At 42.5% G+C, this 20,208-nt stretch overlaps 1 protein-coding gene and 1 long non-coding RNA gene across 3 annotated transcripts; one reads left to right on the plus strand and one right to left on the minus strand.

The window, feature by feature from the left end:
• Positions 1 to 1,576: 1,576 nt before the first annotated feature.
• On the minus strand, positions 1,577 to 12,795 carry Clk1 (CDC-like kinase 1). Of its 2 annotated transcripts, NM_001106913.2 has the most exons (13): positions 12,663 to 12,795; positions 10,642 to 10,802; positions 10,054 to 10,279; positions 9,094 to 9,184; positions 8,637 to 8,703; positions 6,798 to 6,914; positions 6,545 to 6,711; positions 4,230 to 4,324; positions 4,011 to 4,140; positions 2,913 to 2,995; positions 2,504 to 2,583; positions 2,284 to 2,374; positions 1,577 to 1,910 (listed from the first exon to the last, which is right to left on the minus strand). In NM_001106913.2, exons 2-13 carry the CDS (start codon positions 10,800 to 10,802, stop codon positions 1,767 to 1,769), a joined length of 1,452 nt encoding a protein of 483 aa, NP_001100383.2. In that variant the 5' UTR covers positions 12,663 to 12,795; the 3' UTR covers positions 1,577 to 1,766. The 2 variants fall into 2 exon arrangements, with proteins under 2 accessions (NP_001100383.2, XP_063123017.1); XM_063266947.1 differs by lacking the exons at positions 9,094 to 9,184; positions 10,642 to 10,802; positions 12,663 to 12,795 and having other exon boundaries at positions 10,054 to 10,181.
• Positions 12,796 to 12,967: 172 nt separating this feature from the next.
• Positions 12,968 to 20,058, plus strand: LOC134480578 (uncharacterized). Its single transcript, XR_010055000.1, has 2 exons — positions 12,968 to 17,136; positions 19,352 to 20,058. It is a non-coding gene; the product is annotated as an uncharacterized LOC134480578 (long non-coding RNA).
• The last annotated feature ends 150 nt before the right edge of the window (positions 20,059 to 20,208 follow it).

The following is a 20,208-nucleotide window of genomic DNA, read 5'->3' on the forward strand; positions in this document are numbered from 1 at the left end:
ATTAAATCCCAACACCATGTACTTTAGAACTACCACAAAATCCAGTTTAAGACTATCTGCCTACTTGATGCCAATTCCAAAGCTGGCTCTCTGGCTGTTTTTACATTATGTCAGTTCTCTACCATGTTGGTTCTGGGGATTGAATTTGGGGCATCAGGCTTGGTGGCAAGCATATTTACTGAGTCTGCTCACTGGGTTCCTTGAAACAGAGTCTCACTATTCGACTCTTGTTGGCCTGCAACTTTCTGTGACGATTGGGCTGGCCTTGATCATGAGATCCATAGGCCCTTGACTCTCAAGTGCTGGAATGAAAGACCTGGTCCTCTGAAGAAGCTAGTGTTCTTATGCACTACCTTCAGACACCAGAAGAGGGCATCAGATGCCATTACAGATGGTTGTGAGCCACCATGTGGTTGCTGGAATTTGAACTCAAGACCTCTGAAGAGCTGAGCTATCTCTCCAGCCCTTAAATCTAATTTTTCAAAACCAATTTAAACATACCTTAAAGGCCTGAAAAGTGTTCTCATACAGATTGTAAGCCACTGTTCAAGCTGTTTTCTATATATGTAATTAAACATGTCATGATCCTGTTTTACTGATATAACCATAGGAATGCCTAGGCCTAGGAAACAGGCCTAGGTGTTGTACTATTTGTGTGCGTGCCCACCCATGCAGAGGTCAGAGCAGGATGTGGGGTGTCTTGCTCCGCAGAGCTCCACCTTACTGCCTTGAGACAGGATCTTTGTTTTTAGCACCACCCAAAACCTGGCCTTGGTGCTTTAAACAGGCACTGAGCATATCGTTCTCTTGTGTGCACTTCCTCACCCCCATATCAAAGATGTTAAGGGTTTTATTACTTAAGGAATAGTTCTACCTTCAGAGGCTTGGAGTTGGAATCCTTGGGGCAACAAGGAGGACTGTAAAATTACTGGCAATTCTTAAAACCTCTCCTGTTAGTTCTTTCCTGCCACTGTTTGCTTCCAACCTATCAACAAACATGTTTATGCACTGAGCGTGTAAATAAAAGACCATGGAATTAAGGCTTGGCATTCACTGTATGAAGTCCTGATAAAGCACAGGGTTCAAATATCCCATCTGCATGGGTAAGCAGAGGGCCACTGAGACAGATAACCATTCCACATACAATGAACAAGTGTACACAAAGACCTGCCTCTCTACAGGAGCCTTGATTCAGAAATGTGGCTACAAAGACTCTGAGAGCTCACTTCTTAGCCTGAAGAGTTAACAAGCAGAACACACTGGCCAGGAAACAGCAATACTAAACTTTGAGCAAGAATAAAGGAAAATACAACCTAAGCTAATCTTTAGTTGGGCTTTATAAACTTAGAGAAGGATACTGCAATAGTCACCTTTTTAACCTCATAAAAATATAAACAAAGTTGGGTCTGGCGAGAAAGTTCAGTGGTAAAGAGAACTAGCTGCTGTTGTCTAGAGGGCCCAAGTTCGACTTTTAGCAATGTGTGGTGTAGGCATACATCTGTACCCATATTCATAAAAGGCAAAGTTACCTCTAGACTTTTAAAATAACTGCAGAAAGACAGTACACCAAGCTGTATACCTTTATACATTCATAAGCACAAAGTTTATTCCAAATAAATCGTTCTATAATTACTGAAAGATGTTGTATGGCTTGGCCATGTATCTCATAAAGCCTCTAAAACATCAGTGTACAAAGCTATACAAATAAATTAAAATCTAGACTGATACAGTCTGTAAAATTTCTTTCAGAGCACCATATTTATAAATCATGTATGCTTTTTAAGCGGGTAAAAGAAAGGATGCTTTAGGGCTTCTTTGAGAGTGATTCTTTTGGCTGGATCATACTCCAACATTTTCCCAATGAGGTCAAAGAGAAGCTCATGCTCGGCATCCTGAGACAGCATAAACTCCTGAAACAGAAAGACAAACTCTTACTGCTGTACTTTCTTTCTCCAACATAAAACAGAAGGAACCATTCACCCTCATGGGATGCCAGGTTACCAGGTCTCTCTTTTAAACCATTATTAAAATGGTTCTAGTTAGAGGGAGGGGAAAAGAAGCCAGATATAATAGTGCACACAACACTGGGAGGCTGATGAAAATTTCTGAGGCTCTCCTGGCTAATATGTCCCTGTACAAGACCCCATCTCAAAAAGCAAAATTCAGGTCAGAAACAGAGACCCTCAGAGGTGAAGGCCAACAGACTATAACAGCCAGGGCTCTCTCCACCCCAAAAGTGGAAGCATGCAAGTCCCGGTTATTTAAAGATTGTCCAAGGCCTACCTTCAGAGGCTTACAGCGCCGAGAAACATATCTGCCAGCAGAACTGTGCTCATCCCAATCCAATCGATCGTGATGGAAGTATGTGCGTTTCCTAGAACAGTTAAATGTTCAATTACCATCCTGCCCTCCCCAGCTCGACACAGCAAAGTATCTGTGCATGAGTTACTAATCGAATCCAGTGGTATTCACTACTACAGACGACATGACAAGTAAAACATACCTGGTTTTCTCAATCATGTGCTTTGGCAGTGGTCCAAGAATCCTTTCCATCATTGCTAAATGTTCCCTGCTATCATGAGTCTGAAATAAAAACACTTATTAACTTATACATCACGCCCCATTCAACAATTAGTTCTCTAGTTCTAGCTGTTTAGAAGTCACAAGAAAGATAATCATCAAAATGACATATGGCTCAAGCTGCAGGACAACAAAGTATTACAAGCCTCAAACTTGCCACTGTTCTTCCCTAAATGGTTGGAGACAACTGCTTATGATAATGGTAAAACTGCCAAGACAAAGTATACAATCTTAATTCTTGTGTTGTGTAAATACATTTTTTAAGAGTAGTTTACACAAATACATACTTTTTAATGCAAAGTCACTATAGCACATCATTCATTGTCACTTACCGGAAAAACTGTAAATCCAAGATAATACTCGATAAGAATACATCCTATACTCCAGACATCACATGGTTGTGACCACCCTAGGGCTGCAAAGCAAACACAATGTCAGTGTAGAAATCCTCACTGTTTCTGAAAGACATTTTGCCGTAGAATTCAAAAATAATTTTAAGATTCTGGAAATAGAAACTGGAAATTCTGAGACCAAATTAGGCTAATAAAACCCTAAAGTTCTCAATTGCCCTGCCCTCGATGTATAAGGTGCTTGATTAATCTTGCATTTTCATTTTCTTTACCACACTCCAGGAGCACTGAATCGCACCATATAGTCTCTCTGACGTACTTAGGTGCATGGTAGGCAATACAATTTGTTTTTTGTTTTTTTTTTTAAAAAGATTTATTTATTTATTATATATAAGTACACTGTAGCTGTCTTCAGACACACCAGAAGAGGGCATCGGATCTCATTACAGATGGTTGTGAGCCACCATGTGGTTGCTGGGATTTGAACTCAGGACCTCTGGAAGAGCAGTCAGTGCTCTTAACCACTGAGCCGTCTCTCCAGCCCCCCAATTTGTTCTTTAAAGTACATTCTTTAAGTCAGACTCTGGATATGTAGCTCAGGTTAATCTTGAACAGACAATAAAATGCCCACTCAATAAAACATTTCTCAAAAAAAGAAAAAATCTCCTTTTTAAAGGCTAAGCACCACTTGCTAATTTCACAGGCGGTTTGTGGAGACTTCAACGTTTGTTTGTGGAACAGGATCTCACTATGTGGCTTAGGCTGGCTTCTAACTCAAGATATCTACCAACCTCTGATTAAAGACATGTGCCACCGTGTCCAGCAATTTTAAGATTCTCAACATAATTTCTAATACTGTTGTTTATTTTTCTTTTTCATTATTTTTGATAATCCTGGGTATTGGTCACAGGCCTTGGCAGCTTAGGCAAGAGCTGAACGACTGAGCTGCATTCCTTAGTCTAGAGTATTATTTAATGAGAAAATAATCAACAAAACAGTCATACAAATAATACCCAAAACTACAAATTTTACGTTGAATTCAATAAAGCAGCACACCATTCCAGCACATCAAGTACTGACCTAGAATGACTTCTGGTGCTCTGTAATGTCTTGTAGATACCAATGTGCTGTGATGTTCGTCATCATATGTTGCACTCCCAAAGTCCACCACTTTAATATCGGGATTTACTATAGTGCGTTCATCACGTTTCTGAAAGTCACAGGTGACAAGTTATAAAGTCAAACTGCTAAGACAAAGTATCCATCAGCACTATGATGATCACGCTATAAGGTACTCACCATTTTGGGATTATAAGCCTCTGTGTAGTCAGACTTCACAAATAAGATGTTTTCAGGCTTCAAGTCTGTGTGAGTCAATTTATTACTATGCAAAACTGGAAAGAAGTACATAGTTACTTTATAGTCTCAGATATCAAAACAAAATCATAAGCCCTTTATTGTGACATATGCCTATATTCATAGCACTCAAGAAGTTGAAGCACGGAAATCTAAGTCTACAACCAGCCTAGATAGGAATGAACCATTTTTGTTTGTTACAGGGTCCCTTCTCTATAGCTCTGGCTTTCCTAATACTTCCTATGTGGAAGAGTCTGGCCTTGACCTCGGAGATTGGCCTGCCTCCGTTACTTGAATGCTGTGATTAAAGATGCTTACCACTCAGCCTAGCTGAGATTGTCATAAAAAACAAGATGGTCTGGTAAGACTGCTCAGTGGCATGGAATGTAATGTACTATTCTTCAAGACCTGGGTTCAATTCCCAGCACCCATATTAAGTGGCACAACCACCTGAAACCTAAACTCCAGGGGATCTGATAGCCTATGATCACGTTTATGTCGTACACACATGAAAATAACAAAATTAAACAAAGGGGGAAAAAACCCTCTGGTATATCCCTATACACTGTAAAAAGTAACCAGCAATCTTCCTCCAGTAAAGAATTCCCTAAAGAAGGTGTAGGGAATCTATGCCTGATAACAAATGATTTCCATCCATATAATGCTCTATCCACAACGTCTGGGTGGTGATACTAGGGCAGGATACTGAGATCTGAGGCCATCCTCAGACGATCAGACTGTCTCAAACCATCAGGGACTGAATCGTCGCCAACTCTAGTGATGCTGGATGTACTGGTAGCATTACAACCTTAGAACTAGGATAGTGTACAAGGCTGCCCTGGACTGTACAATGAGACTTCCTCAGTAACAGAAGGAAGCTGAGAAGGACAGCTCCCATCAGTAATCCCAGTACTTAGAAGAAAAGGTCAGAGGGTTGCCAAAAAGGACAATGGTAACAGGGTATTCAAAGACAGGCTGGTTAACATATCTTGTTCCAGGGGGTAGATAGAGGGCTGTCTTAAACTGAGGTTTAGGACTGGAGAGAGGGCTCAGTAAGTAGGGATCCAATGAGAGCCAATGCCCTCTTCTAGTGTGTCTGAAGACAGCTACAATGTACTCATATAAATAAAATGAATCTTTAAAAAAACCACACACAACAAAATCAAACTGAGATTTGCTGCATTTCAATTTTTTACAACTCTAGGCTAAATCAGTCTCATGCATTCATTCACCTTTTGTCTTTTTTTTTGAGATAAGGTCTTACATAGCCCAGCTGGCCTCAAATTTAGATAAAAAGATACTTGAAAATTCTGATCTTTCGGAACTGGAGATGGCTCAGCAGTTAAGAGCACTGCCTGCTTCTCCAGTCCCGAGTTCAATTCCCAGCAACCACATGGTGGCTTCACAACCAATATTAGGAAACACTCATGTATTAAATAAATCTTTTAAAGAATTATCTTATGTATATGAAGAATACACTGTTGCTGTCTTCAGACACACCATAAGAGGGCATCTCATGCTCACTACAGATGGTTGTGAGCCACCATGTGGTTCCTGGGATTTGAACTCAGGACCTCTGGAAGAGCAGCTTCAAGTCTGTGTGAGCTCTAAACCATTGAACCATCTCTCCAGGCCATTTTTTAAAAAGGTAAATAAATCTTTAAAAAGTAAACTATAACTATTAAGATAAATATATATTCAAATCTTTTTATTTTTTTCCTTCTTCTTCAAAACAGGTTTTTGTGTAGCCCCGGCTGGCCTTGAACTTAAGAGATCCACGCGTTAAAGATATGCCCTACCACTGCCTGGCCTTTTATAACATTTTTTTTTTTATTTACTTATTATATGTGAGTACACTGTTGCTGTCTTCATGCACACCAGAAGAGGGCATCAGATCTCATTACAGATGGTTTGTGAGTCACCATGTGATTGCTGGGAATTGAACTCAGGACCTCTGGAAGAGCAGCCAGTGCTCTTAACCACTGAGCCATCTCTCCAGCCCCTTTTACACTATTCTTAATAAGGTTGCTATCTTTTAATCAGCATCCAATCCCCCGAGTTGTCTGTATACTCTCAGGCCAGGCCAGAGCTTTAAATCTCATTTTGTAGTCTTCTGTAGTGATGGGGACAAAGAAAAAGGCCTCATTTCTCTCACTGACCTAGAGTTCCTAGTTCCCCCAGATTCTTCCTTTTAAAGATCCAAATTAGTTTGACATTAGTCTCAAACTCACATTTTAGAAGGAATGTCAAGAACTTACAGTTTACAGATTTGCATATTTGATATGCCATCTTCCTGATATGATCCATTCGAAACGGCAGAAAGCTGTTTTCCTTAATGAAATCGTAAGTACTAAGCCCCAGAAGTTCAAACACAATGCAAATGTGACCTCGGTGCTCAAACCATTCCAACATCTGGACACAACGGCTATAAACACATAAAAAAAAATAATTCAATAGAGCTTACAATTCAAATCTTTCTGAAACTATTTAAAGTTTTCATCTGATACTTACAAAGTACTATGGGGGTCTGTTGCATTTAAGTGTTCCAAAACTTGTATTTCCGATTGAGCAGCTTCACAGTATCTATCCACATTTTTAACTATTTTTACCGCTACATGTCTACCTCCCCTGTTAAAGAGAATAAACCTAAGTTTAAAAAAGTGATAATCTAGTAGTTCACAACTGTGGGCAGCTCCAGTTCCAGAGGATCTAATGCCCACATTTAGACACACATTCAGGCAAAAACCAATGCACATAAAACAAAAAAAAAAAAAAAAAAAAAAAAAAAAGATGATAATCCAAGATGGTATAATGGCATGCCTTTAATCCCAAGCACTCTGGAAGCAGAAGCAAGAGGATGCCTAAATTCAGAGTCAGCCTGGTCTACAGTGAGTTCCAGAGAGGAACCGTCCCAAAGAAACCAAACCACCAAACAAACAAAACCCCACACACCACTAAGTAACGACCTTTAATCATGAGTTATCCTTTGTTCTTTCAACTAAAGAATATATACACGAACAGTCCAGATTAAGTTAATACAATATGGCTCATCACTAGGTTTTCTATTTTTAACATTTGTCCCTCCTCACCTGCCTACAAGCAATTTAAGAGATGTATCAATCACATGCTGGCTGTCTCCCTGCTGACTGACTATAATAAAGAACTGATGGTCAATAGCTGGGGCAAGAAGTACCAAGGCAAAGGGGCAAGAGAGGTGTGGGATTCAAAAATCAGAAGAATTGAAGAGGACATTGAAGGGAGCAGGGCAGGGAGGTAAATAGACAGCCGGCTGGCAGGTCTCAGTCAATCAGAGGTAAGCTTAAAGAACAGCTGGGACTCTGCCTCTGCTAAAGGTCTAAGTTTAAAGCTGGATAAATGTTTTCACACCATTAGCACAGCACCGCAGGTCCTCAAAAAGTCCTATAAGAAAGTTCCCTTTATTCCAGAGGATAAAAAAATAAAGGTACAGAGAAAAAAAAATCTTTAACAGTTGTGTTCTGGTCTTAAGAAGTGCAGAATTCGGGCTGGGAGGGCTGGAGAGATGGCTCTGTGGTTAAGAGTACCTGACTACTCTTCCAGAGGTCCTGAGTTCAATTCCCAGCAACCACATGGTGGCTCACAACCATCTGTAAAAGAGATCCGATGCCCTCTTCTGGTGTATCTGAAGACAGCTACAGTGTACTTATATATAATAAATGAATAAATCTTAAAAAAAAAAAAAAGAAGTGCAGAATTCATTTCCAGTACCTGCACCAGGCCACCCAGCTCACAACCACCTGTATGGACATACTCTTCTGGCCTCTGCACTCATGTGCATGAGCGCACACACAAGTAAACATAAAAATCACCGTTATTAGCATGTTGAATCCCTAGGTCAACATGATCATCAACACAGGCTGAGCAGTATGAAAAGCAGTACTGAAGCATGATGGGCCTCAATAGTCCTGAATAATCACACTTTTGACACCCAGCTCTGTCATCCCAATTCATCTAAAGAAAATCAAGTATTCCCATGCTCTTTGGTGCTGGGAATTAAACTCCAGAGATGTCTGTCCCTCTCCAACCAGGAAGCTGCACATACTATTTAGTTGGTTTCGTTTAAAAAAATACAAGAGGTCAGGTATGATAGTACACACCTTTGATCCCAACACTCAAAGAAAGAGGTAAGAGGATTTCTGTGAGAGCTCCAGGCCTGCAAAGTGAGAGACCCTGTCTCAGAAACATCCCAGAAGCATAGGTAGGTGAATCTAAGCAGTAAGTATGCCAACCTGGTCTAGCAACTGAGTTCCAAGGGCTGTTACACAGAGAAATTGTTTCAAAAAACCAAAAAGGGAAAAAATAGAAACTTACACTTTATGATCGATACACTCCACCACTTTTCCAAAAGCACCTTCACCTAAAGTATCAACAATTTCATCTAAAAAAGAGGAATACATATCATTAGTAACATGAAATGAGAACAATGTACTTACAAGCGTTATCAATGCAGATTATTCTAGGTGATGCTGCAAATTTCCTTATCATTAATTACTTATCAGCCAACACCATCCAAAAAACAAACTATTCTTAGATCTAATTTCATTCTCAGACTAATTTCATTAACTTGATTTACTGCTCTGGAATTTGTTTAATATTAAAACTCCAAAGAAAGTAAAGACAATCCCCTCCCACCAAAAGAAATGAAAGCAAAACAAAACAAAACAAAAACAGAAAGAAAAAGATTTCCAAATCCCTGAAACTTTAATCTATATAAATATATAGATTATGTTATCTGAAAAGTTAATAAGTGTTGAAAAATATTCTATACATCTTGCACTTAGTACGTCTCCACTCTGACAGATCAGGTGACCCTCCTCATCATCCTCTACACTCCTCGATCTTTTCCTTCGGTGACTCTTCTGGAAACGTCAAGTGGGCGGCACCAGCACCAAGATCCAGCCAATCAATATACCCGAGTGAATTCAGGGCAGAATACGAAATTCATTCAGCGGGGAGATATTCAGGCATTCAGATACACGCCAGGCCACAAACGGTTGGCAGGAGCAATTTCAAATTCAGTCCCCAGAAATTCACAGGGCACATAGTTTATGTTAACAGGAGAAAAACATGGCAAGGAACAGATTTTCAGATAAGATACTTCAAGTGGTAAGGCAACAAAACATAAACACATTTGCTTTTCTTCTTAAAAAACAAAAAGCTCATCTGTGGCAATCACTCAAACACAGTGTCCTAAATTAATACTACAAAACTGTAGGATGCAGTATTTACCTTACTACCTTGTGGCCAAATTAAGATTTGGCCTAACTAATCAAGAAAATAAATATTAAAACAGTAGATAAAACAATAGTCCTAATTTGGGAAGGAAAAAAAATTTTGTATATAACACTATAGCATTTAAAATGTTATCTGATAGGTTTCCAAATTAATACATGACACTAATTTCAAATCTGTATCTTAATGAGAAAAGACTTACTCAACATGTTAATAAGTCATAAATAACTAAGACTAACAAAAAATACCTAATTCTTTGGAATAAACTGACAACTTATCAAAATAACATTATCTTGAAATAACATTGAGAAAATCTTTCCTATCATTTCAGAACTAAATATGCAGTTTTCATGAATTTCTTATGCAATGCACAAATACTAAAAGAACAATACTCCTGCAGGGTAGAGTTGTGATGACTTTTATCTCAAACACACACAAAACTGCTTCCTGTTCTCCATGGGAAATGAAAACTTCAATGTTTAAAAGGTGCTCATACCCCATGTGAACGACGATGTGACGTGTGGTGGTGACTCCTATGTTTGCTTTTGTAACTGCTTCTTCCACTCCTACCAGAGGACTTGCTACTATGATTCTGGTATCTGCTTCCAGGTTCTCCATAGGGATACCCTGGCTCGTAGGTCATGTAGTCATTCCTGTATTCATCAACATAGCGTCGGCTGTGATAGGCTTTCTCATGTATGGATCTACTTTCCAGATAATAGCTAGAAGAGAAAAAAAGTTTTGTTTTATACACCAAACAATTGCAGAGTAGAGAATTGAGCTCAACGCCTATGTCCACTGAACTAGTCCTTCGATTATGCAGTTAATACCAATTATATCAGATACGGCCCCCAGAAACGTTTGCATAGTAGACAAACGTTCCTGAGCTATATTCCCAGGCTAAAAATCTATTTTATACTGCAGTAATTCATGTGCCCTGTAAAGACTATTTTTAATTGTGTGTGTCTGTATGGGTAGAACAGAGCATCAGGTCCTCTGGAGCTGAGTTACAGGATACAAGGGTAGTGCCAGAGCTTTAAGAACCAGCTAAGACTCCTTATCAGCCCATAACTGTCTATCTTACCTGTCCGTTGTTTTGGAGTGATTGTATTTGCATCGCTTATAATCACGGGCACTGCTATGTGATCTCTTCCTTCTTTTATGACTGCTGCTGCTTCTCCATGTTCCATAATCCCAATCTCTTTCATCCCAGTCAGGACAGTAAGTTCTCTTTGAATGTCTCATCTATAAAAGACAATTTTTACCAGTTAAATTGTATTTCTGTGATGTGCAGTAGTAAAACTCTGCAAATTCCCACTAGTTTTGATCTTTCCCCCTTCCCAGATGGTCTCACTATGTATATGTAGCTCTAGCTATGTAGACCAGGCTGCCTTTGAACTCAGAGAACTACCTGCCTCTTGCCTCTGGAGTACTGGGATTAAATCCATGTCACCCCCAGCACTGACCTTTTGTTTTAAATCAAACAAAAGGTTCTAAAATTGTAGTCAACTGCCTAAAATCATAAATATTATTTCAATGCCTCAGAATTTGCAATCTGAACTTTACCTTACCTTGTTCTCACCATGCCCAAATTTGTAAGTGGAAAGAGTTTCTATATAACTTAAGCAAAACATATGACAGCCCTTTCAGAAATTCAAATTACAGGTTCAGGAAATCCAATTTCTACCCAAACTAAGTCTACACCCAACATAACCATAATTGACCCTAATTAAGAAGTTTTTAAAATGTTTGGATGTTATGTGCTTGTTTACAACTCAAAAAAAAAAGAAAAAAAGAAAAAAGTTGGTCAGCATATGACCTGACTTCCCAATGCTCCTTCACGAAAATTTCCACAGTCCCTGCAGATACCCTTACTGCTAGCAAAGGGAGACGAGGAAAATCATGAAAATATGGGAGGAAAGCCTGAAAAGGAAAACAGCTCATCATGGGTGCCCGCGGATCTGAGTCGGCAAAATCCGGGCACCGCCGCCAATAAAGCCAATCTACTTCACAGGGCAGGCCAGGAGGATGAAAATAGGGCGGTTTACTGAGTGCGGAAGTGACATACTCTTAGGGTGTTCCCCTCCTGTTTCCTGAAGGTAAACAACTGCCACTTTACAACTTTATTTACAAAGGAAATTGTCAGGGGTTGAAGAAATGGTTTGGCCGTTAAGAGCACTGACTGCTCTTCTAGAGGTCCTGAGTTCAATTCCCAGCACCCACAAGGTGGCTGACAAAGGAAATTGTCTTTAACTTTTTTTTTTTTAAAGACAGGCTTTCTCTGTGTAGCCCTGGCTGTCCTCGAACTCTGAGATCTGCCTGCCTGTCTTCCCAGTGCGGGATTAAAGGTGTGCGACACCACAGCTCCGCCTTCTTGAATTTTAATGTTGTTACAAAGTACACCCTTTGAACCCTGTTTAAAACAAAGAGGATTTCACAACCTCTAGATACCTAACTAAATCCTAAACTCTTCCTAAAAAGCACTCGTTCCTCGCTCTGATAAGCCCTGTCCCGGTGTGCCATCTATTTTCAATATGCTCGATTTTGCTTTCGTGTTGACTGACTGCTTCTGAAATTCTTCGTCGAAGCCGGGTTTTGTCATGGCGAAGGCTTCTACTCAGAACTGGGGTGACAGCCTGCTGTGAAGCTGACCCTGCAGCGCCCACCCCAAACAAGATCACCTCGGCGTGTGGGTCCGGCCTGGTTAACAAGACCTTTCGCTTCAAATATAAAGAAAATCAGCACCAAAAACTGCGCCGAGCCACCACCGAGATTAAAACCAGTACTGATCGAGTTTAAGCGAAGGCCGCGCCCGGCGCCGCCATTCGGAAGGACGAACGCGGCCTTCCCCCTACCGCCATCTTAGGTCTGACCGCGGTCGCTGAGGCGCTGGCAGCGGGCCCGCCCTCCTGGGACGCGGAGCCTGCCGGCACCGTCCCCACATACACAGAAGCTGGCGGCCAGAGCTCTACAGTCGAGGCAGAGCCCCTTCGCATGGCTGCGACAGGAAGAGCTGCGGCGGGGTCCGAGGAGGCAGCGGGCCCAAGGAGACAGCCGGACAGCGCCGGGATAGGAGGAAGGGCCCTGACAGAAACCGCGTCTTACCTTTCCGCAGAGACTCCAACCCTGAAGACAAAGCTCTCAAGGCGACGGAGGGAAGTGTGCAAGCGGCAGCAACTACCTCTCAGCACAAAATGGTGCGAACAACACCAGCAAGAGATTCTTGTCCGAAAACTGGTGACGTAGATGGGCGGGGCCTACGCCGGCCCTAAGTGCGCAGGCGCGGGCCCGCTGCCCATTCTATGGGCGGGGGAGGGAAGAACTGGGCTTTGACTGTTGTTGCTGTGGCTTCTCTTAAAGGTTCTTAGACACTGCGGGTTACAGTAACAACTGTTACAGTATTCACCAAGCTCTCTCTCTCCCTCCTTCCCTCCTAATTGCAATCTTTTAAACTACACCAACAAAATATCTCTGGCTAGTAACTTACCGACTACGGTTCTGTGACCTGTCTTAAACTAGTTTTTAGTGGTTGGGTATGACATGCACTGATGTTTTAAATATATTCCCTCAAGCTGTTAGAAATGAAAGAGATGGGGGAAGAGGAGCCTAGTAGTGTAAGTAGTCTTGAAGGCTTTGAGGATGGACCCCTCCCTCATCCCCCCACCTCCTATTTCCCTGGTAGCTCTAAAAAGTTAAATAACTCCTTTGCCTCCATTACCTCCACCCTTAAGAGTTAATCCAGACCTGGGCATGGTGGCACATCCCAGCACTAAGGAGGCAGAGACAAGGGTATCGCTGAGTCCAAGTTCGGTATGGTCTATATAGCAAATTCCAGCCAGAACTAAAAAAACGGGAAGACGGTGCTGGAGTTGGCTTAACAGGCAAAGACAAAATGCCACCAAGCCTACCTGAGTTCAATCTTCAGGAAACACACACAGTGGAAGAGAGAACCAATTTCTGCAATATCATCCGATACATACACACACAAAGTATTTTTTAAAGATTCATTTGTAAAATTTTACATGTACGTATATGAATATTTTGCCTACATGTATGTATATGTTGGGGTCCAGGAGTCGCCCCACAAACCACACAAACACCCATCTCAGTCAGACAGGGATGGTTTATTGAATGAACACCTTAAGATTGATCAATCAAGGGGTTGGGGATTTAGCTCAGTGGTAGAGCGCTTACCTAGGAAGCTCAAGGCCCTGGGTTCGGTCCCCAGCTCCAAAAAAAAGAACCAAAAAAAAAAAAAAAAAAAGATTGATCAATCAAGAGGTTGGGGATTTAGCTCAGTGGTAGAGTGCTTGCCTAGCAAACGCAAGGCCCTGGGTTCAGTCCTCAGCTCTGGAAAAACACACACACACACACACACACACACACACACACACACACACAACACAAGATTGATCAATCAAGGTTGCAGCTCAGAATTCCAGGGCTGAGCTACAACTACAAACATTTCTCAGAGCAGCTTATAAAGGAAAAAACACAAAAGCACAGTGAGTTCATTCCCGGGTGCAGGAAGTGCTGCCGGGTGGTCAGCTCTGACAGAAACCATTTTAGACTTAAGAGCTCATTTTGACATTTAATTTGATGGGTACTACATAAAACTTTGTGGAATTTCTTAACATTATCAAACTTTGTACCGAACATAACAAGATATGTAATCAGCATGACTTTGTTCTGAGTCAAGTTCTTTTCTGTGTCAGTGACTGGCAGGCACATTACAGCAACAATATGAAATAGCTGGCAGGCATGGAACAAAATGACTACAGCTATGCAGGGTGGAGTTGGCAGACCTCAACATATATATGCACACCAATGGATGCTTGTTGCTTAAGGAGGCCAGAAAGGAGGGTCAGATCCCTCAGAACTGGATTTAGAGATGGAGACAAGCCTCATGAAACTTAGGCCCTCTGCAGGAGCAAATGTTTTTAACCATTTCTCTGGCTCCCTAAAAACAAAAACCAAAAAACAATTTGTAATGGCCATTCCTGGTTGTCAACTTGACTATATCTGGAATGAACTACAATACAGAATTGGAGGGCTCACCTGTGATCCAGATCCTGAGGCTGGGAGATACAAGTTTCTGACCTGAATCTTGGTATGGAAATCCTGAGGCATAGTGGCTATGAAAAGCTTAGACTCGATCAAGGTAGTGCATGCCTTTAATCCCAGGAGACTGAGGCAAGCAGATCTCTGAGTTCAAATCCAGTCTTGCTTTGGGATTACAGTTAAGTGATTGGATGAATCTCAGAAACGACCTTGAACTTTGGACTTTAACATTGTCAAGACTGCTATAGACTGTGGGGCTTTGGAAGCTGGACTAAATGCATTTTTTATTATGTTATGGCTAGATATGACTCTCATAGACTCATGTGTTTGAACAAGCCTATGAGGGCCAGGGAGTGAAATGTGATGGTTTGTATATGGTTGACTCAGGGAGTGGCCTTGTTGGATTAGATATGCCACTGTGGTTGTAAGACCTTTACCCTAGCTGCCTGGAAGTCAGTTTTCTACTAGCAGCCTTCAGATGAAGATGTAGAACTCTCAGCTCCTCCTGCACCAGGCCTGCCTGGATGCTGCCATGCTCCCACCTTGATGATAGTGGACTGAACCTCTGAACCTGTAAGCCAGCTCCAGTTAATTGTTGTCCTTTATAAGACTTGCCTTGGTCACGGTGTCTGTTCACAGCAGTAAAACCCTAAGACAATCATCATCATCATCATCGTCGTCGTCGTCGTCCTGAATATATACCCCAGACTGTCAATCACTTGGCCAACTCCATCCCTTAAATCTGATTCACCTGAAATTATGCTAAAGAGATGGGAGAAATACTTATCTTTCCCAGAAACCATAGTTCATTGTACCCCCCACCCAACCAACTGGGGCTATAGAAGAATGGCAGCTGCAATAGTAGCTATTTTGTTGACAATTTCATGAGATTTATAATCACCATGGAAACAAAGCTCTAAGCATGTCTGTGAGAATTTCTAGACTAACCACCCTAAATGTAGATTGGCACAATCCTACAGACAGGGTCTTGGACTAAATAAAAAACAGGAACCAGGAGCTGAAGAGTTGGCTCAGTGGTTAAGAGCACTGACTGCTCTATCAAAGGACCTGGGTTCAATTTCCAGCACCCATATGGTAGCTTACAAGTATTTGTAACTGCAGTCCAGCACCCTCTTCTGTGGACACTGCACGTACATGGTACACAGTCATATAGGCAAGCAGAACATCCATACACATAATAAATATGTTTGCGGGTGAGTACCTATCTAAGAACCAGCACTTACTGGTGTTTTTCTAAAACATTTTATGTATCACAGTAGCACTCATCTCTTCTTTGTATCCACCCTACCTCCAAAAAGAAAATAAAAAACAAAACTAAAAAAAAATTAAATACAACATAACAAACATCTTGTCGTGGAAGCAGTAGTGTGTTCTGGGTCTCACTGTCCTTGTGGATTGTGAGCCGATTTGATCCACAAGGACAAAGGGAGCAGAGAGAGTGGAGGGGCGGGGAGCCCTGTGAGTATGTATGGTAAATAAACCACACCAAGACTGCTTGTCAGTAGGGAGATCAACTTTATGGTGAGTGAAGGCTTATAAGGCTTGGGGGACTGAGGGCAGGGACATGAGGATGGGAAAAGGTTTTAGGATACCTGGAATTCCTCACTGGTGTGGGGAAGTCATTCAGGAATCTCAGGTGCTGGCTGAACAGGTTCTGTCAGAAGAAAGGAAATTGATCCCGTAATCTAATTGAGGCTACATAGCATGCCTCAGGTAGATGTGGGGGCTTAGAATTCCTTAGACAAAGTCAGAGGAGAAACTCTGCTTGTTAAGGAGGGAGTCCTCCATTATACACACAACTCCGGAAGGCTATCTGGTCAATCCAACCGTAATTAGCAGTTTTCACAGTGTGTCATTGTGTGTCCCACAGCATACTCCTTTGTCCACACATCTTTACTTGCAAATGTTCATGCAATGAGTCATTGGTCTGGTTTGAGGCTGCTGGTTTCTGCTAATCTATCTAGAATGGATTCTCACTGGGACTCCTCTCATATATCCTGTTGTTGCCCTGTGTCATAGAACTGCAGGACTTTCACATGCCCCAGCACTTCAGATGTTGGGGTGGGCCGACTCAAAGCCTTGGATCTGGGCCTGGGTCGTAGCCCACCAGCTCTCCCACACCCATACCATCAGGGCAAGCTCTGGGGTACTGTCCCAGCCAGCTCCCACAATGTCATTGCTGGCAAGGGACAGAGCCAGCTCTTCTGATCTCATGCCCTCAGGACTACCTCATCTGTTCCCACAAAGCAATGCTGTACAATCAAGGGCCTGTTCTGAGTGTGCAGCTTGTGAGGGGCTGGGCTAGCTCTCATTCCTGCTCTCACACCCTCAGGGCCAGCTTGCATGGCTAGCCACCAGGTCCATCTCTACTGTGCTGCTCAGGCAAGGTGCGGGACCCACTCTCCGGAGTGCTGCAGTCAGCAAGGGACAGGGCCATTTCTCCTGATTTCATGCCCCTTGGGCCTGCTCTTCCACAGCTCGGGTGATGAGGAAGGAGGTAGGTAGTGAGGACATCTCTCCCTCACCCATGCCACTGCAAGGCAAACCCTGCAGATGCATGTTTTCTGACTGGATGCAGTGAGCAGCTGCCTCAGATTCCTGTTGCCTTGACAGAGTGAACTCTTGAACAATGAGCCGAAATAAACCTGTGAGCTGCTTGTCAGGGATTTTGTCACAACACCCAGAAAAGTAACTGTTGTGCTTAGTTTGGCCTAGTAATTTATAAATATCGTGTGCACGCCATCACCTTTATTACTGAAATCTGTACAATTCGAATGGACACAAGGTCTCACTCACTCTTGTGGCCCACACTGACCTGAACTCCCTATAGAGATCGGATTGTCCTCAAACGTGGAGATCTCCTGCTTCTGCTTCAGGCTTGTGTATTATACTGTCTATTTATGTATGTCTGTTTGCTCACATACACATACACATAGATGTATGTGTATACATCTATGAATCCAAACTTGGAAGACGCTCAATACATAGTTTGGACTAGTTTTAGCTATTCAAACACAACTGGATGAGAATACTTGCCTTCACAATGTGCAGGGGAGAGGTGGCTGGATGTGAGGTTCTTTGTTGCTAAGTGAAACTAAGATACACATTGTGTGATGGCTAGTACGTCTTAAATTTAAATTACTGTGCTTAAGCAGCCTGTAAAACAAGCATGCCTCTAACCTGTAAGCCACACTTGCCCAAGCACATGTAACTTCCTGGAACACTGGGCTCTTCTTATAATTGTCTGGCCCTGTTTGTGTAACTCTGGCATGGAGTCACATTTGGGAATCCCGAGTCCCAGGTGTGGCCCTGGTACCAGTATCTGAATAAACCCCTTTGTTAAAATGCATTTGTGGTCAGACTCTTTCAGTGGTGGTGAATTTTTGAATGATCCGAGATCCATTAACAACTGTAGTAGTCTAACTGGCATTAACCAAATGGTCTGCAAGTCTTCTGGGGAGCACCAAGCCAAACCAAGATCTAACAGGACTGAAACAATCTGTGTGGGATGAGGGAGGTGTCAGGGAAAGTTCTCCTTTAGGCATCTAGTTCTCTTCTCTGTAAAACTATGATCACCTGGGAGCTTAGGCGAACGCTCTCCTCTGAAGCACGCCTCCAGCTCTTACAGAGAAACTTCTGGTGCTTAGTTTTCAATGCTGGAATCAAAGGCATATGCCACCACAGCCGTCACAGTTTTTTTTTTTTTTTTTTTTTTTTTCCCTTAGAGTCAGGGACTCTGGACAATGTCATAGTGACCTGGCTAAACACCCCAAGGTCAAGATTGGTAGTCCCTCCTCCTTCAGGAAAATGGTGGGAAATATTGAAGTCAACCAGCAAGCCAAGTATGGCTTCTGTGGGCAAGGCCAAGAGAAAGAAATAGTCAGTTGGTATCCACAGGGAAACGCAGACTGAAGAGACCTGGACCTACGCCACTACTGCTGTCACAGACTAGCCTGTCACCAGAAGATGAACTGAACTTGACACATGCCTAGCCTGCAAAACATGCTGTGAATGTTCAGCCTTCACAGTGATCATTATTGCTATTGTAGTCAAGGAGCGAGACAGGAGATAACAAATAGGCTGCGTTAAAGTACTGTTTACAAAACATGGTAGCCAGACTTAGACTGCAGTTGGCCAAACAGCTCTATTGTTTTCTTTTGAAACAGGGTCTATGTAGCCATGGCTATTTTAGGACTCACTCTGCAGACCAGGCTGGCCTCAAACCCAGAGATCCACTTCCCTCTCCTTCCTGAGTGCTGGGGCTAAAGGGGTGTACCATGGTTTGAACATGATCAAAAGAATGATGCATGGTGAACAATGCCTTGGGGGAACTCTGACTGCGGCTCGAGAAAAAGGCAGGTCTCTGACCTCAAGTGCGTTTTGTTTCCCGGATTGTTCTTGAACAGGATTCATGCCTCCTGTGATAGACGCTTGCATTTCGTTTATAGGACATGTTTACTCTTGTTGGATTTCAGAACGTCGCTATAGAACCCAATCTGCAGACAGGATATGCTGAGTGCTGTCCTCCTGTACCCTGGACCTGGATCTGGCCTTTTGCCTTGCTTTGGTGTTTTCCCAGACATAATACATAGAATGTGCCAGGCAATTGTGTTAAATTAGTTTGTCCTGTGGAAGTTCTGGGAAAGGGCTGCTCTGTTAATATGTAGAATGTGTTTACTGACCTTCGTTTACATTTTGCTTTACTCTAACAGCCTTCCTTGGATCACTGCTGTTACAGTCGTGTATAGAAGTACACTGAACCTGAAGAAAGGCTGTCTGCAGCATTAGACTGTAGTCTGCCCAGTCCTTCCAGGTCCTCAAGCCCCAGGTCTCACAGACACAGATCTGCGTAGGGTGGCCAGAGAGTCAACACACTACCACAGCTTTCTTTTTAAAGAGGAGGAAACAGGCTTGCCTCCACCCCTTCCTTCTTTTCCTTCTAGTTTTTTGTTTTGTTTTGTTTAAGAAGATGTTACTCTGTCTTGGCTGTCCTGGAACTCAATTTGTATACCAGGATGGCCTCAAACTCACAGAGCTCCCCTGCCTCTACCTCTGAGGTGCTGAGATTAAAGGCGAGTTTCAGCAGACCAGCCATGCACTCTTCTTACTACCTGCAGAACCTAAATAGTGAAGGTGGGATGGTCTGCATATGCTTGGCCCAGTGGGTGGCACTATTAGAAGGCGTGGCCTTGTTGGAGGAAGTGTGTCACTGTGGGGTGGGCTTGGAGACACTCCTCCTAGCTGCCTGAGGATGCTCAGTCTGTTCCTGGCTTCCTTCAGGTGAAGATGTAGAACTCAGCTCCTCCTGCACCACGACTGCCTGGATGCTGTGATGCTGCCATGCTCCTACCTTGATGATAATGGACTGAACCTCTGAACCTGGAAGCCAGCCCTAATTAAATGTTGTCGTTTATAAAATTTACATTGGTCATGGTGTCTGTTCACAGCAATAAGATCCTAAGACAGAAGGGAAAATAATATTCCCAGCATATAAACTAGCGTGGTAATTTGGGTGCTCCAAAAAATGCCTGCACATGAGGACCAGCATTTAAAGAAGGACACTCACATG

This window comes from Rattus norvegicus, chromosome 9, assembly GCF_036323735.1.
Source record: "Rattus norvegicus strain BN/NHsdMcwi chromosome 9, GRCr8, whole genome shotgun sequence".
In the NCBI taxonomy this organism is placed as follows: domain Eukaryota; kingdom Metazoa; phylum Chordata; class Mammalia; order Rodentia; family Muridae; genus Rattus; species Rattus norvegicus.

Coding starts and splice junctions, on each gene's coding strand:
- Clk1 (NM_001106913.2), bottom strand. CDS start 10,802: ATGAGACATTCAAAGAGAACTTACTGTCCTGACTGGGATGAAAGAGAT. Junction 4,141..4,229: donor AGGCTTATAATCCCAAAATG/GTGAGTACCTTA, acceptor TGTGACTTTCAG/AAACGTGATGAACGCACTAT. Junction 2,996..4,010: donor AGCACCAGAAGTCATTCTAG/GTCAGTACTTGA, acceptor TTTGCTTTGCAG/CCCTAGGGTGGTCACAACCA.